At 36.5% G+C, this 17881-nt stretch overlaps 1 protein-coding gene across 1 annotated transcript in view; it reads left to right on the forward strand.

Annotated features, from left to right (window-relative positions):
* Nucleotides 1–17881, forward strand: part of RELCH (RAB11 binding and LisH domain, coiled-coil and HEAT repeat containing) — an 86607-nt gene that overhangs the window by 57773 nt on the left and 10953 nt on the right. The window contains 12 exon segments of the mRNA XM_041118301.1: nucleotides 2250–2406; nucleotides 2963–3086; nucleotides 4163–4211; nucleotides 4650–4729; nucleotides 5593–5699; nucleotides 6359–6458; nucleotides 10592–10674; nucleotides 11674–11737; nucleotides 13359–13463; nucleotides 13465–13498; nucleotides 14443–14559; nucleotides 15601–15689. Of these exon segments, the coding sequence (XP_040974235.1) occupies nucleotides 2250–2406; nucleotides 2963–3086; nucleotides 4163–4211; nucleotides 4650–4729; nucleotides 5593–5699; nucleotides 6359–6458; nucleotides 10592–10674; nucleotides 11674–11737; nucleotides 13359–13463; nucleotides 13465–13498; nucleotides 14443–14559; nucleotides 15601–15689 (1109 nt within the window).

The following is a 17881-nucleotide window of genomic DNA, read 5'->3' on the forward strand; positions in this document are numbered from 1 at the left end:
CCTTTTTCCACCCATTTCTATGCTTGAGAGACCTGATTATCACAAAAAAGTTTTTAATTCCTCTTTCATTATTTCTTGCTACTTCTCAAAAGAAGCTTTTGAGAAAGCAAAGCAATCCTTAATTGGACTTCCTAAAGGTTTCTAAAGAATTGATTTCCACTAATAGCCAAAAATAGCTTAAGAAGGCTGGCCTCAGTTTCAGTTAATTTTTACAAATAAAATTTATGAAGTGGGAAAAATACAGCCTAGTGCAGGAGCTTCACCATCTGTTATGTATCTGTGTAATATCTCAGCAGACTCAATGGCCTCATAGTGAAGTTATACTTAGATCAGCAATCCTAGCCTATAGAATGTTTTCTCCTGTTACAAATACTTTTTAAAGATATTTATTGGTAATACCTGCCATATGCTGATAATTGTGCTGTGTGTGAAGATGCAAAGCAAGGGTAACAACTTTAAACCAGAATTTGGAAAGTAGCTAGTGGTATGTTACTGTGCAATATTAATGTGAAAATATTAAACATGCTGTGGTAAAACTTGTTCAGCTGACCTGAGTCATTTGAAGATGAGCACTTTTTTCCTTGAGTGGCTACTACTGAAATAAGGAATTAAAACATTTCAGCCTTCAGCCTAGTCTGACAGTTTCATCTTCCACAAAAGTGGAGGAAAAAATCTCATGTAGTTTTCACTAAACCAGTAGCACTGCAGGAACTGCAAGCTCGCGTTCTTGAATTTTGCAGTAGGAAAGATGATGTTCTTGTTGCTTAACTTCATTGCTGAATAATTTTAAGCATGCTTGACATGAATTGAGAATAATAAAAGCAATGTTGGTGTAGCAGGCTTTCAATCTCCAGATATTTTAATGGTCTAGAATTTTTTTGAGGTCTTGCTTTTTATGTGTGAATTATTCTCTTCTGATAATTAAAATAATGAAGGAGTTGGGGAAGGGAGTGGGGAGTGTCAAAAACTACTTCATATATAAAGATTGTAGCAGTTAGATGATTAAAGTGTAGCAGCAGGAGTCAGGAAACCTTGCCTGCAAGTCACTCTACTGTAAATCTGTGGTGTGTTCTTAGGGATCATAGCATGTTTTGGGTTGGAAGGGACCTTTAAAGGTCATCTAGTCCAATCCTCCTGCAATGAGCAGGGACATCTTCAGCTAGATCGGGTTGCTCAGAGCCCCGTCCAACCTGACCTTGAAAGTTTCCAGGGATGGAGCATCTACCACCTCTCTGGGCAACCTGTTGCAGTGTTTCACCACTCATTATAAAAAAATTCTTCCTTATATCTAGTCTGAATCTACTCTCTTTTAGTTTAAAGCCATTACCCCTTGTCCTATCACTACATGCCCTTGTAAAAAGTCCTTCTCTGTGACTAGAGGGCTGCTATAAGGTCTCCCTGGAGTCACACTGTCAGCTCACATACAGTTTTTCTATCCACCAGTACCCCCAAGTCCTTCTCCACAGGGCTGCTCTCAATCCCTTCATCCCGCAGCCTGTATTGATACCAGGGATTGCCCTGACCCAGGTGCAGGACCTTGCACTTGGCCTTGTTGAACCTCATGAGGTTCACATGGGCCCGCTTCTCAAGCTTGTCCAGGTCCCTCTGAATGGCATCCCTTCCCTCCAGCATGTCAGCCGCTTAGTGTTGTCTGCAAACTTGCTGAGGGTGTACTCAATCCCACTGTCTATGTCATTGATGAAGATACTAAACAGTACTGGTCCCGATACAGACCCCTGAGAGACACCACTCATCACTGATCTCCATCTGGACATTGAGCCATTGACCACTACTCTCTGCATGTCACCATCCAGCCAATTCCTTATCCACCAAAAAGTCCATCCATCAAATCCATATCTCTCCAATTTAGGGAGCATGTTGTGGAGAACTGTGTCAAAGGCCTTACAGAAGTCCAGATAGATGGCATTCCTAGCTCTTCGCTTGTCCACTGATGTAATGACTCCATCATAAAAGGCCACCAAGTTGGTCAGGCAGGATTTGCCCTTGGTGAAGCCTTGCTGGCAATAATAATTCCATAATGTCCCTGTACTGGCATTTTCTCTTTTTAAGTGAGGTTTATGTAATCTCTTCAGAGATGGATTTAACTCACTGATTTTTAAAAAGCAATTTGATAACCTTACACAGAAGGTACTAAAGAGTTTCAGACTTTCTTAGCTATCTTTACTGTCATCATCTCCAAGGTATTTTCATCTTCTTTTGTTCATGATCACCTGTCTCTGCTGTTACAGTCACTAGATTTCCCCGACCCGTATCACCTCTTCAAGATGTGGCCATCATCATTGGAAGCCGCGAACAATTAGCAGTGTTGCTGCAACTGTACGACTATCAGCTAGAGCACGAGGGTACCACAGGCTGGGAGACTTTGCTATGGGTAGTCAATCAACTGTGAGTTAATTTGTATCTTATGATTCCTGATTTCAAAATGTGTCAAAATTAATAGTTTTTAGGCATGATTATGTTTAACAATTATTAAACATATGAATTTTAAGTATGATTGTGTTTAAGAATTATTAAAGAGGAAAAAATTTTTTTAGGCGTTCTAATTTTTATACTGAATTGACTTTGATTTTGTTCAGAAATTATCAACTTTCTAGCAGAATGTATAGGTAACTACTTGCTCCAAAATATTGTTTCATTCAGCTTTGCACTAGTATAATCAATTCTCTGTTGAAGTGAAGATTGTTGTATTTTGAATATCTAATTAAATATACCATTCTGCAGTAACAGACATTTGAAAATATAGGTCAGATTTTTCTGGCACTTAAATCCTTGCTTTCTTCAAGGGTCAGGAATTGTACAGAACATGTAGATAATTTTATTAAAATGAATAGTGCTGTGTGTGTATATATATTAATATAAACAGTAAATCTATACAAATATAACTGGAGAGAAACAAAAGATCAGAGGAGTGTTTAATATCCTTTTGTTTCCTGATTTTTAGGCTACCACAGCTTATAGAAATAGTTGGCAAGATCAATGTAGCATCAACTGCCTGTGTCCATGAGTTCTCTAGATTTTTCTGGAGACTTTGTAGGACATTTGGGAAAATTTTTACAAACACTAAGGTAAGATATTACCTTAAATATTCTACAAAAAGAGTACTTTGATGATATATAGTCTCCATATTTATGGTGTGTCTGAATACCCACACTTTGTGACCATTCACATTTGCATGTCACATTGATGGTTTTCCATACATACATGTAAACCTCTATTTGCATCCTTTTGATTTCTGTTTTTGACCATTTTGGAGTGGCCTTCTCATCTTGCCCAACAAGGAAGGATTTTTTTTTTTTTGAAACTGTATTCTTCATACTTGCTTTGTGAATGGTGTAGAGAGTGAGAGAGATCATCCTCATTCTAGTGATTTAACAATTTTCTTTCTTCAGAACAGCATACTCTTCAGTGTTTGTGGCATACATAAGTACTGCAGCCTGGACTGGACTGGAAATTTAAAATTAATGCTTTTCCTGCATGAAATATTTTCTATAGATGGTATCTAAACATTTTTATCAAGGAAATACATAATTTTTCTCAATAAAGTAACTTCTGAATAAAATTCCAAAATGTTTTAAAGGGAAATTATAAAACACGAGAGGATTACCTAAAGATAAAATTACAAAACGGAGTTAGGATTATGTGCTGCCTCCAGAGAGGAGACTAAAACCAGCCTCTGGTCTTTACATGCCCCTTCTGTAAGTTATCTTTAGAGCCCTTGCTTCTGTAAAATTGTTCTGATGCTGGTTATCACAGCTATATTTTGGAAGAGAGCACTTCATGGACAGCAAAGATACAAAACAAAATTTTTTTTTTTTTTTTTTTTTTTAACATATAGCTTGTTAAAACTGTAAACCCTAAAGCCCAACGAAGCATATTGCCAAGAGACTTCAACTTCTGCTGTCAGGAGTGCTAAATACTGCTACCTTGGTGTGGGTACTCCATAGAAATTTTTACTCTTATGTCATGCTTTCAATTTTCGTAAAAGCTGGCTATGCTTTTTAAAGGTTTTTTTTTCTTTCTGTACCTTCAAAGCGTCCTTTTTCTGTTGTGTTGGGGTTTTTTTTTATTCTTAATTTTTTTCCTAACTTAATTGATACTGGTAACAGGTTTTCTTACGTGGGATTCATCATCCTTTGTGTAGGTAAAACCACAGTTCCAGGAAATCTTAAGACTGTCTGAGGAAAACATAGGTAAGTAGCTTTTTACTCAAATGATTAAAATTTCATCTTAACCACAACTGGAAAAAACCTGTCAATCTCTTGTTCAAATAACTTTTTCAAACTGCAGTTCTCAAATTTTTTATCTTTCTGAAATGTTGAAAATCTAATCTTAATCTGAATGGAACACTCTGAAGTTATAGATAGTGTGTGTGTAAAGTGCAAATAAAATCTGACATCCAAATACCACTTGAGCATTATTTTAGCACGTGTGTGCGTGTATATATGCATATATATGTATATAAATTCTTCATGTATATATAAAAAGGTGAATATGTAATACTTAAAATACGCACATAGAAGTCTACCTTATGTATATATATATAAAATATATAGCATATATATTTCACACACACACACATATACATATATATGTATATATAAAACCTAAATTCTTCACTGTTTTATTAGATTCCACAGCAGGTAATGGAGTGCTAACAAAAGCCACAGTTCCCATCTATGCAACAGGGGTCCTTACATGTTATATTCAGGTAGGTTTGTTTTTCTGTTTCTTTGTTAAATGTATAATAATACATAGGATTTATTCTACTAAAAAACCCTTAGTGTTTTTTATGAAAACATACAGTGCTCTTGTGCTTTGAAGATAGGTAGATAAGTGGGCAGCTGTAAACACATTTAAAAGCAAAGTTTTCTAGTCAGGTCTACTACATTGAGATGATAGTCATCAGTGTTAAAACCTGAACTCACTAAATCTTAAAATGACATCTGGCATCTTCACCACTGCTAGCTCTCAGACATTGACAGCTGCCGTGTGCCTTTATGCAAAATGTTAGTTATTCCATAAATGAGTTCTTGGCCATTTAACTGTGACCCCTGCAAACATGATTTTGCAAAATTTACTGAAATGGATAAGCAGGTAAATCGCCATTTGAGGCACATTTGGAGTCTTAAAATTTTAGTGTTACCTAGTACTAAAATAAATATTCCATAAATAATACTACCTAATCCACCAGTAAGCAGCAGTTATGGACTGGCATATATGCAGTTTACAGGAAGAAATAAATACTTGATCATCTCATAAAAGTTTAGTGGACTGTGAGCAATCACAAACTGTCAGGAGCCATGAAAATGCTTAAGTACTACTCTTAAAAGTTTCTTTAGTACAACTATTTGGGTAACTTATGCACGAGTATGTGCTTAGTTGATGAAATAGTCTCTTCTTGTGTTTGCTTTGAAAGGTTCTTGTTCTTAAACCCCATTTTTGAAGTTCGTAAGATTGTTAAAGGCTAAATCTAGTTTGTTCTTGTTTAAAGTTTGTCTCTTTCGTAGCTGTAGGTCATCACAACCGCAGCAATAGTTTTACTCCATTCATCATTGTACGTTCTTCTTTCAGGAAGAAGACCGCAAGCTGTTGGTTGGATTCTTAGAAGATGTAATGACCATGCTTTCACTATCCCATGCTCCTCTTGATAGCCTGAAAGCTTCCTTTGTGGAACTGGGGTAAAGAATATACCTTGGAGTTGACTAGATCTAAATACATTAGAAGTTTTTATTAAAAGCTGCTAATCTGGCTGTAATTTTAATAACCGTGATGCTTTGGATGAATAAAGAGCATACTTCCATTTTTTTCCTTGGTGTTTCACAAAATTTAAACTATTATCTCTAGATTAAAAATGTAGCGGTAAAAAAAATTCTGAAGCATAAGAGAGAAACACCAAAAAACCAAACAAAAACCCCACAAAAATCAGTCACTCAGAATAAAATGGAAGTTCATTTTGTGTTTTCCATGCTATTATGATGTGTTCTAGATATGTATTTGCATTCAGTTGAGTGTCATAATTTATTGAAAATTATGTTCTTAAAGGGTTTTTAAAAAAAAAAAAAAGAACTTCAAAATGCAATGTTTTCTAGATAGCAACATGTTGCATGTCCTTCAGAATGAGATAAATGTTATGCATCCTTCAGAAAGGATAAATATTGGAGTTTTAGATTTGTTGAGCAATGGATTCTTGAGACTACATTTTGTAGGCGAAGAACATATTCAGGGTTTAGGAGTATTTGGCGGGGGGGGGGGTTGGGGTTTTTTGTTTGGTTTGGGTGGAGGGTTTGGGGGGTTTTTTTGTTGTTACTGTTTTGATTGCCGAACTGTTTTCTTTTAGTGCAAATCCAGCTTATCATGAGCTGCTATTAACTGTCTTATGGTATGGAGTTGTCCATACTTCTGCTCTTGTTCGGTGTACAGCTGCTAGAATGTTTGAGGTAAGTGTTACCCAAACTTTTTTACACCTTTTTTAAAACTAGAGTTTATTTTTAAAAACAGTGATTCAGATAATGTTGCTACATTCCTGAAAAATTACAAATGGCTTAAATAAGTTGTGTACTGTGTGATGGAGCAGGAAGTTGTGCAGTTGTGTCTATACCTGTTCTCTGTTCAACAGCACATCTTTCATTAAGCAATTTGTCATTAGCCACTTGCAAGATGTATGTGTGTTCTTTGATCTGCTGCTGACTTGATTGTTGCATTCTGATTATTGCATGCTGAAAAACATTTTCCAATTATGAAAACGCATTTCATTGCTAAACTGTGTTCAAACCAGAATTAAATATATTGTCAAATGTGTTTTGCTTAGGTCTGTAGATAAACAGAAACAAGCATCTCTGAGTTTTAACATTTGCTTTTGCTATTCAACACATCATCAGTAGCCTAATTCACAAGTTACCAGTTTTCAATACTTTTTGTGTATACTCGTACAATGCACTTGCACTGCAATTCAAACTAGTTTCTGTTGGTGCAAAACATGGTGGTAAAAATATTTAACCAATTCTGTATTTTTTGTCAAAGTTAAAATAATGTACAATTACTTTACTTGCTACATAGTGACAACTTCATCTTTCCCTTAAAATCTATAAATTTGTTCAGGGTAAAGACTTACATTTAACTAATAAGTTTGCTTTTATTTCCACATCATGCCTTTGTCTTATCAAGTGTTAATTTAAAAAGGCATATACAGAAACTATGGCACATTCTCCACTTGCTGAACAAAGAGATTACCTTTTTGTTTGTTTTTCTTCCACATTTGACTAATTTGGATAACTTTGCAGTGGACCTCTAGCTGCACCTGCTACCTTGTATCCATTTGCAAAAACAAATCTCAACTCTGCCTCAGAAAAAAGAGCACTTAACATAACCATTAGTGTTCTTTACTGCAACTTTACAAGTCATTGCAGATAAAGCACTAAACAACCCTTTTGAGACATATCCTGAGACTTCAGGTGAAAACATCCAACCTTGTCTTTTTTTTCTTTTTTTCTTTTTTCTTCTCCCTTTAAAAAGAAGATGGCAATTTTTGGTCATCCTTAAAATATTTTTGAGTTGTTGTTTGGGTTGGGGTTGGTTTTTTTCTCCTTTTAATCTAACAAGAACATTGCTTATATTTTATATTCTGAATAATAAACTTTTTTTTTAAGAACCATTAGCCAAACATCTGAAAGATCTCAGTTACAACAGGCTGTTCTCTTGGTTGCCATTTCTTTTCAAATTCAACTGCATGTTGAGTATTTTTAGGCAGTCCTGCATGCTATTTGACTGCTGGTTTCCTAGTATGCTTCAGTTTACTAAAGCATAGGCAACTTCATTGCAGGTACTTTTCTCACTTGAAAATAGTATAATATTGCCGCTTCTTTGATAGGGAATTTCACCTGTGTAAAGAGGTGGTAATAGTTGGTTTCACTTTTGGAAGATTTCTTCATTCAAGGAATTTCTGACCTCTCAAAGGCTGCTGAATGGCAAAGCCCAGCGATTAGATAATAAAATAAAGAGTATGTCACCTGCAGAGCAGCTGTATGAGAACTGTAAAGACTCTGAGCAGCACAGCCGTCTCTACAGCAGCACAGAGACTGCTGTGATTTGGGCCTGCCAGACTACGTTACCAAACCTTTACAGTCTGTTAAGAAATGGAAGGACACAGAATTGATTTGGAACCCTTCTACTCCTTCTCTCCTTCGGGGGCAGGAAGCTTTGTGCTACCATTTTTAAGGTGTAGTATGCATAAGTAATGATTGCACATTGATCTAGAGGAATCAAAACAGGATAAAAACTTGCATTGTCTGTCTCACTGTAACCTTACATGGCTTTGCCCATCCAGCTGTTTCTGTTGCTTCTGTGTGAATGTTTTCAGTCAGTAGTTTTCCATTTGAATGATGATGCAAACGGATTTGATTGCTGCTGGTTTGAACATGAAGCGCATAGTTGAGTTATAAGCTTTCTTGGTCTGTTTAGGTTCAAGGCTAGCAACACTTATCTTCAGAATGACACCTGAATTATAAAGCATGTTTTATTTTTTGTGAGACAGAACAATGCTGTTTACCATGCTTTACCATAGTTAGAAGTGTGGCAGCCCACAGAGTCATGAAGCTGAGATCATTCTAAATTGTTTGCTAATTATATAAATCTCAAGCATTTTTTTTCAAAGCACAACATTACCCCTAGGCTTTTCTCGAAATTAGGATTAGTAAAGAAAACTCAAGTCCCTATTTGTTCAAAGTTGAAAATAGTAAGCATTCTCTATTGTAATCAATGGGAAAATCAGTAAATCTGTATATGAGACTAAGATCTTAATAGTAAAACAGTGAGCTATGTCCTTAACAGCTGTTTGAAGAGTAGCCCATAAGCTCAACACATCAGCACTTGAAGTTGTTGCCATTGTAAATAATCGTGAAATGTAATAATGTTAAAATGTAGTAGTTGAACTGACATTCTTAGTAATACTTTCTGAATAATAAGTGTAGGAAGTTGCAGCTTCCCCTTCCAGGTGCTTTGCAGCAATAATGCATACATTCTTACACAGCTTAACAATTCTTTCCCCATTCTTCCTCCTCCAGTTATTATCTATAAGGCTACAATATATTCAGTGCATGTGTGCACTCATGCATGCACACACATACATGCACACACATACATGCACACACAAGTATTGCTAAATAAAAATTGATGCTTTGTATAGAAGGCTTCTGGAAAGTCAGGTTCCTTCCAATCTTTCACAATTTACTTTGTTTTAAATTCAGAGTTGGTAAAGCAGGAATGCTCAAACAAATAGCAGAATGTAAAACCTTCTCTAGTTAGAAGGGTGTAAGTATTGCCTGCTTTTAGTACTGCGTGATACACTGACAGCTAATGCTTTCCCCATGCCCTGTGGATCTTATGTGTTCTCTTGTTACACTTGCTGGGGGGAAAAGCATAGAATTTAATTTGTGTTCATGATGTAACTTGAGTAATTAGGATGTAGCTAAATATTACAAAGACATTTCAAATTTCTCACAGAAACTACTGATAAACTTTTTATGCTTATCCTAAAACCAGCAAATACATGCAGACTTCCTTACATGAGATACAAAATGGAAATGTCAAGGCTTTTCCTTTTTCATTAATGCAGACAAAAAAACTGTTTTGCTTAATATGGAGAAAGTTTGAAATTTGTCATTTTTGAAAATTAGTAGTTTTTCATGTGTAGAAAAAATGTAAAGGGCATCTGCTACATATGCAGCAAATGTATGCTTATGTATAGCTACATATGTAAAAAAAAAAAAAAGTCAAGTCACCTATTCAAACAATTTCCACATATTTATGGGTAACAAATTTCACTGCGATCTCAGTTTTTAACGTTTGGGATGTATTGCAACAAATATATCTTTTCTTTAGTTTGCAAAAAGACTCGGTGAAATACATTTCATGGATAATCCAAGGATTCTCCATTTTTTACTTGCATAGACCAGCAAGGAAAACTTGGGAAGTTTCGCATACATACTGCTTGGATGGCTGTTAAATGTAAAATAGACCTGAATGACTTTGAGGAAAGGTTATTGGCGTCTGGGAAGGTGCAGTTTCTCCCATGGTAAAAGGTCTGAAAGGTATCACTCAGTGCAGGAAAACTACGTGTATTTGGCCTAGCTAAAGACATCTGTTTTGCATGTGACAGCAACCTACTATAATAAATAGCATTCCATTGAGTTAGGAACAGCATTTAGATTAAACTGTCAAACTCAAATTGACATCACTTCAGTATTTAATTATACATCGTTATATGTGTAATTATAATACATAATTATTTGTTAAACTTTTGAGAGTTCCAAGTTTTAAAATAGGTGAAAATACAGAAAACATCATCATATTGTTGAATTTGTCAGGTTTGCGCTGATTGCCAGACCACTTCAGCTTTCTTCATGCCTTTGCATATATAAAGCACTAGTGTAGCAGTACTTGCTTAGCTTCTAATTTTGGTTTGCTTTTTGTGTTTTTTCTTTCTCTCTCTTGGTTGTGCCGTTGTTCTTCCCATGATACTGTGCTCGCTCTTTCCGTGCATCACCTGTGATACCCCCCTGCTCCGACCATTCAGCTGTTGGTGAAGGGGGTACATGAAACTCTGGTAGCTCAGAGAGTTGTTCCTGCTCTCATTACTCTCTCCAGTGACCCTGAAATGTAAGTTTCCTGACTGTCTTATATACCTAGCATCCCTCTTAATACTTAGGAAGAAATAACCATCAGTTCTGTTTCGTAATTCTAGCTGAAAAAATTGAATTACTTTTAAACAAATTAAACTTTTAAGTTTAATTTAAATTTAAATTTTAAATTAATTTAAATTAAAAGTTTAACTTTTAAACTTTTAAATCACTTATTTATTTGGAAATAAAAAGGTGTACTGCAGCACCTAGAACTAAAGTGGATAAAGTTGCTGAATAAACTTTAAATAGAAAACATAAATCAATGTCACTTAATTTTTATGGGTTTTTTATATTTAATCATATTCTCAGTTTTGAAATTTGCTTACATCGTTTCTAGCAGAAAGCTGGATATTAATATGTTCTGCAATGCTATCAACTTTACTACTGCAAAATTAAATATCTACATTACTGAAATGCAAAATAGTTTTGGCTGTATCTAATTTCTGATAGACAACCATAGTACTTCATTTCCTGGACATTCTGATGTGATATTTCTTTCAAGCTAAGGAGGGATGCTTTGCTAATCTTACTAACAGGTTGTTACTAATAAATGCTAGAGCATGAATAGTCTCTTAATTGTTTTAATGTCTTGCGTGGGTAACTAAACTAAGAAAAAACCCCAAGAGTCTGCCTGCCCATCCTCAGTCACAGCTAACCCAGTTCTTCAAGTTTACCAAACCGTTTTTTATTGCATGTTGACTGGTTTACAGCTGACTCTTCGAGGCATGAGTGAAGCCTTAGTTGACAAGCGGGTTGCTCCGGCCCTTGTTACCTTGTCCAGTGATCCTGAATTGTGAGTTTCAGATTGAGACCTTGAGTAAATCCTGTCTGTCTTTTTCCTGGTCTGCTTTTTTTGTTTTGTCATTGCTAGAAACTAATGTAACTTAAAGTACTAATTTTTTAATTTTGCTTTATTTTTAATTAATTTTATTCTTAATGTTTAATACATCTTAAAGACACTATTTTTCTGTTGTAGTTCAGTAAGGATTGCAACAATTCCTGCTTTTGGGACCATCATGGAAACTGTTACTCAGAGAGAGGTAAGACACCTGTTGTCAGGCTGTTGTTTTTGTAGCCTAAGAAGTGGGTGATTTTTGATAAATCCAGTAATTTATTAATTAACTTGGAGGGGGGAAAAAAAAGCAGCTTAAATTATTTCTTCCTTTGTTATATCTTCTTCCAGAATGCTTTCCAGCTTTGCAATGGTTTGTGGCTTTTTTGGGGGTTGGGTTTTTTTTTTTTTTTTTGGAAACAAACCAATGCTATTTTAACTAATAAAAACATTTCCTTCTAAGTATCAAACCAAACATAAACAAAGAAAAACAGATGCATAGAGGGGGAGGCCTGGGCTATAGTACATGGGAAATCCCAGGCTCAAAATGGTTTTTTTAAAACATTTTCCAGTACAGTTCAGAAATCCAAGTCCATTATTTTCAAATAAAATAGCTTTACTTTAAAATGCTAACCAAAAACTCATGGTGGGATTCAGTTATCTCCACATAAGTATATTGTACTGTTTCAGATGCTTTAGTATCCACTGTATCCTGCTTGGCTTCCAACTACTTTGGAAGGACACAAGTCTCTTGTAGTTCCCGTCATATCTGCTGGTTTAGCCCATGGTGTCCAAGATGGCATTAAAAGACATCATAGTGACATAACTGAAATAATCCTTGAGGGTAATGCAGATACGCGATTCCTTCTTGTTCTTTAAATTATGAAACTTTGGTAATAGATCAGAATTCTGAAAAAAGACACCCAGGATTCTGCTGTAAGCAGTAGAAATACTGTATTTTCTTTTATATAATAACTGCGCAATCGAATTTCTTCTTGAAGTCCTTGCAGCTTTTTGCAGAGTTTGCATTCTTCCTGTAATTTCAACATATTCTAAAAGAATGTGTTTGAGGAAATGTGAGTAAGAAGTCAGTGATGACTCACAAGTACTTGGAAGATGGATAAGTTACAATTTTGTAGCTTGGAATGCATGCCTATAATCAGTTTGGGAAGAATACTGTTTTGTTACCACACAAAAATTACTGTATCCATTGCACTAATTATAATAAGCCTTAGACTATAGAGGTGATACCGCCTTCCAAAATGTATCAGAAAATGTTATTTTTACATCTGTGAATGCAAATTAAATACTTATGTCATCTTAGATATATTTCAGTTTTTCTAGCCTTTAGTTAAAGAAATCTTTTAAATTCCATTGATTTTTATGATGCTTACTTTTGCATCTCTGTCTTCTGTGGAAAATTTTTCAGCATACTAATTGAGATATATTACAAAAAAAAATAACATGAATTCAGATCTAATTAAACAGGAAAACTCCAAAGATATTAATAGTAAGAGGGAAAATTTAATAGCAGGTAAAAAATGTGAGTATGAAAACCGAGGAAACTTCAGGAGGAAAGACAGGCTATATGGAAGCATGTGTCTACAGTTAAAGATAGATCAGATTAAAACACTGTTAACGGTCTTTAAAATGTAGAGCTACACTGAAGAGTTTGGAACATCCTGTCAGAAGAAAATTGTAAATTAACAGGAGGTCCAAGGTTTATCATCTGAAACGTGGAAGATTACAGACATGCTCTGAACTGACCATAACGGTTTCTAGCACCTTCATTCTTTTGTGTACTTTTTATTTCTCTGGGAATATTTAAGCTTCTGGAAAGAGTAAAAATGCAGCTGGCATCTTTCCTGGAGGACCCTCAATATCAAGACCAACATTCTCTACATACAGAAATCATAAAAACATTTGGAAGAGTTGGGACCTAATGCTGAGCCCAGATTTAGAGATGAATGTAAGTTGCATAAGTGGGAAGATGCAGTCTTCCTCTTTCTGTCCCAAAGCTAATAGTATGCTGGTTATGTTGACTCTTCTTGTCTTTACAAAAATTTTGATGAAAACTCTTGTTTTCAGAGTTTGGTATGTCCCAATATTTAAGACTTTACTAATATAATTTTCACTTTACCTAACATTGGTGTGTATGTAGAAAACCAGCACCTGGTGATGAATGATTTCAGAGCCGGAGGGGACTGGTCACTTCACTGCAGAGCAAATTTGAAGTTGTCTTTTTTAATATCTTGACATGTAAAATGCCTTCTTCTACCCCCATCCCCCATTGCTTCACCCCCTGCTGGCATATAAATTTCAAGTATTCCACACATCTTAAATGTAAGTGCATCCCAGATTAACAAAATGGCTTTTTTTCATGGCCCTGAAATGTAAAGCACATAGAAGAGCAAAGTCGATTGTTAGACTGTCTTAAAGATACTTGTAGACCACACAAGGAGCTATCATGAATCCCAACTGCAGGCATCTAGTTTAGCAGGTGAAACTCATTAGAGAGGCTTCCTCTATAGTCAATGAAGATTTCTCATGACATGCATATCCCTGTCACTAGCTTATCAGCTGTATTAATAAAATAGAAGCATATTTTAGACAGCTTTAGCAGCAGGAAAGTAATAATGTTGCAAAATATTTTCTGTGAACTGTTGCTATTTCAAAAGCACTCTGAGGGGTACCCTTTTATTTTAGATGGCATTACCACAGTTTTATTTCAAGTTTGAGTTGATCAGTTAAATCGACAAGGGCAGTCCCATCAAAAGCTATTATTTGCAGTTCTTATTCCACACTGATGTGTGATGCTTCAGATGCCTGTGATTGCCACTTAGCAACTCTTTAATGCTAAGCAAGTCTACGGAAAGCAATTTCAAATATTTATTCCAATATTTACTTTTACAGTTGTTATTCCACACTTGCACAAGTTAGCCTTGGTCAACAACCAGCAGTCTGTGGATTCAAAGAGACTGGATATCGCTACCCACCTGTTTGAAGCCTACAGTGCTCTTTCCTGTTGTTGTATCCTTTTTCTAGGGGAAGTTTAGCTGTTAATTCTCTGGTGAGGGGAGAAGATTGATACTTGAGAAATAACTCAGTTGGTCTTTGAATGTGTGATGTAAAACGTGATCTGCTCAGTATAAAGAAGAGGTTTTCACAGAAGGTGAATGTGGTGGGTTGACCTTGGCTGGATGCCAGGTGCCCACCAAGCAGCTCTATCATTCTCCTCCTTGGCAGGATTGGGGAGGAGGGGGGAAATAAGATGGAAAAAACCTCATGGGTCAAGATAAAGGAAGTTTAATAAAGCAAAAGCTGTGCACAAAAGCAAAGGAAAACAAAAGATTTATTCTTTACTTCCCATCAGCAGGTGATGTCCAACCACTTCCCAGAAAATAGGGCTTCAGTATGCGTAGAGGTTGCTCTGGAAGACAAATGTTGTAATAACGAATGCTCACCTTCCTCCTCCTTTCTCTTAGCTTTTATTGCTAAGCAGGCATCACATGGTATGGAATATCCCTTTGGCCAGTTTGGGTCAGCTGTCCTGGCTACATCCCCTCCCAAGATCTTGCCCAGCCCCAGCCTGCCGGTGAGGGGGAATGTTGGAGAGACAGCCTTGATGCTGTGCGAGCACTGCTCAGCAGTAGCCAAAAACTGGTGTGTTATCAACACCTTTCTAACTACCACTACAAAGCACAGTGCTATGAGGGCAGCTATGGGGAAAATTAACCCCATCTCAGCCAGACCTAATACAGTGGAACTGATGGATACTTCTTAAAAAAAAAAAAAAAAAAAAAAAGCTAAAAAAAATAAAGCCCTTGATCTTAACCAGTAAATTAAGAAAACATATGAAAAGAATGGTATGGATGTATGAAATATATGGAGTTAAATATGTTTAAGATCTTTTTATTAGTCATGAAGTGCCAAATGCTGCTCTGTTTTCTTGGGTTTCGTTACTGTAGCTTGTCCCTGTGTTAATTTGAATAAAATTATGAGAAGACAGGAGAAAAAAAAGGATAATTTCAGAAGACAATCCTTATAATACCTTAACAACCTGATTTTTAGTTATTTCAGAGGATTTAATGGTCAATCACTTTTTACCAGGACTTAAGTGTTTACGAACTGACATGGAACATCTCTCGCCAGAGCATGAGGTGAGCAGCTATGTTTTCTAACTGAGTATGAGACGCAGGTGGCAGCAGAAGTTGAAATGTAATGGTATTTAAAAACGAAAGTTAAGGAGAGCTTAAGTGGTATCAAAACATAGCATTGAGGGGGTTTTTGATAAGGAATAGGTCACATGACTTAAAACCCAGTAAAATCTTTTAAAACGTATTTCTAAGCCAAGGACCTCTGCAGAGAAATATTCAGCTGTCAGAAATGCGTGTAGAAACATAGATCTTTGTAGACTGAAGAAAAAAGGAAACGTTTTTCCCATCTGTTTTTTCATCAAAACAAGGATACGCTAAAATCAATGGCCACAATATCATAGAATCGTAGACTGGTTTGGGTTGGGAGGGACCTTAAAGATCATCTAGTTCCAACCCCCCTGCCATGGGCAGGGACACCTTCCACTAGACCAGGTTGCTCAAAGCCCCATCCAACCTGGCCTTGAATGCAGATGAAAATGGGTGCAGTTCAGGAGAGAAATGATAGGCAAGGATAGTCCTGAAATATATGGGATGTACTTCATATCTGGAGTACTTTGTCCAGTTCTGGGCTCCCCAGTACATAAGCATGGACCTACGGCAGAGAGTCCGGTGAAGGGCCACGAAGATGATGAAGGGACTGGAGCATCTCTCCTAGGAGGAGAGGCTGAGAGAGCTGGGGCTGTTCAGCCTGGAGAAGAGCAGGCTCGGGGGGGATCTCATCATTGTGTATAAATACCTGAAGGGAGGGTACAAAGAGGACGGAGCCAGGCTCTTCTCAGCGGTGCCCAGGGACTGGCCCAGAGGCAATGGGCACAAACTGAAACACAGGGGGATCCCTCTGAACGTCAGGAAACAATTTTTCACTGTGAGGATGATGGAGCACTGGCACAGGTTGCCTACAGAGTTTGTGGAGTCTCTGTCCATGGAGATACTCAAAAGCCATCTGGATATGGTCCAGAACAACTGTCTCCAGATGGCCCTGCTTGAGCAGGGGGTTGGACCAGATGACCTCCAGAGGTCTCTGCCGACCTCAACCATTCTGTGATTCTGTGAAGTGTAAAACGCAGATTATAATAAGCAGACAGGACAAGACAGAAGCTAACAAGATCTCTGATAGAAGGAGCTTACAGAAAGTAGCAAAAGAGAAGAGTTAGCAGGAGAAGCTGACTTGAGAAACTTGAAAATCTTGGCCATATGTCTATGCAGTTTTTTGTAAATACTTGAAGAGGATGAACACTAACAGAGATTGAAACACATAAATATTAAGTCAGTAGCTGAGAACGTGAGATGTAGTGTAGTTGTATTTTGGGAAAATCTTGACAGTGTGAACTTTTCAAGTGATGGAGGAAAAGATTAAATCAAAATGTACAAAGGAACATCCTTCTGGTTTTTGAAGGTTAATATTGCACTGTCATGGATTACTTTGTACTTGAGAAAAGCAATTACTTTTTCTTCTGCTTGCAAAAGTGACTTAATTGAGATGACTGTGTTCTACAGGAGTTCTGAATTCTTGTACTTGGTAACAAAGTCCTTTCTTCCAGTTATATTTTCAGTCTGATAGCCTATAGTCTCATTCTTCTATTTTCTGTATATTATTTTTTTTATATAATATACAGTATGTGGAACTGGAGGTAAATTCATTTGAGGAACTTTTAGACCTAAAAGGAAATAATCTGACTTCAGAAGGCTGAGTCAGAAGGGACAGTAGTGACCTGAGCATCAGTCAAAGCAACAGAATTGTACTTCCTTACCACAGGCAGCACTGGAGGAGATCTGGCAATGATACTCTGTATTCAGAGAGAGCTGGGAGATGTATTGTGTTTTGGGAAGTCTAAGAATATATCTGAAAGCTGCAATAAGCAACAGTTGGATTTAGTTTAATTTTCTTTGTTCTGTCATATTCACTAATGGGATAACTGATAAAAATACTAATACTTCATTTTTGTATAGTAGTTAGTGCAACTTCTAAGGTTTAAGGACATAGTCAAAGATGCCCTGAATTAGAACAAAAGAGCTTATTTGATTGAGTTTGAGTCTTGTGACTGGAGAAGGAACTGAGGGCTTAAATAGGATTAAAAATAAATAAGAGAAGACAGCTCTCAATCCTCCTTTACCGCATTCTGTATCACTGTGATTAATTGGCTTCAGGCATGATGCCAAGTGCTTTATTTTTTTTGCCAGAGAGAAACATAAGT

The sequence above is a fragment of the Aquila chrysaetos genome, chromosome 18 (assembly GCF_900496995.4).
Source record: "Aquila chrysaetos chrysaetos chromosome 18, bAquChr1.4, whole genome shotgun sequence".
NCBI lineage: Eukaryota > Metazoa > Chordata > Aves > Accipitriformes > Accipitridae > Aquila > Aquila chrysaetos.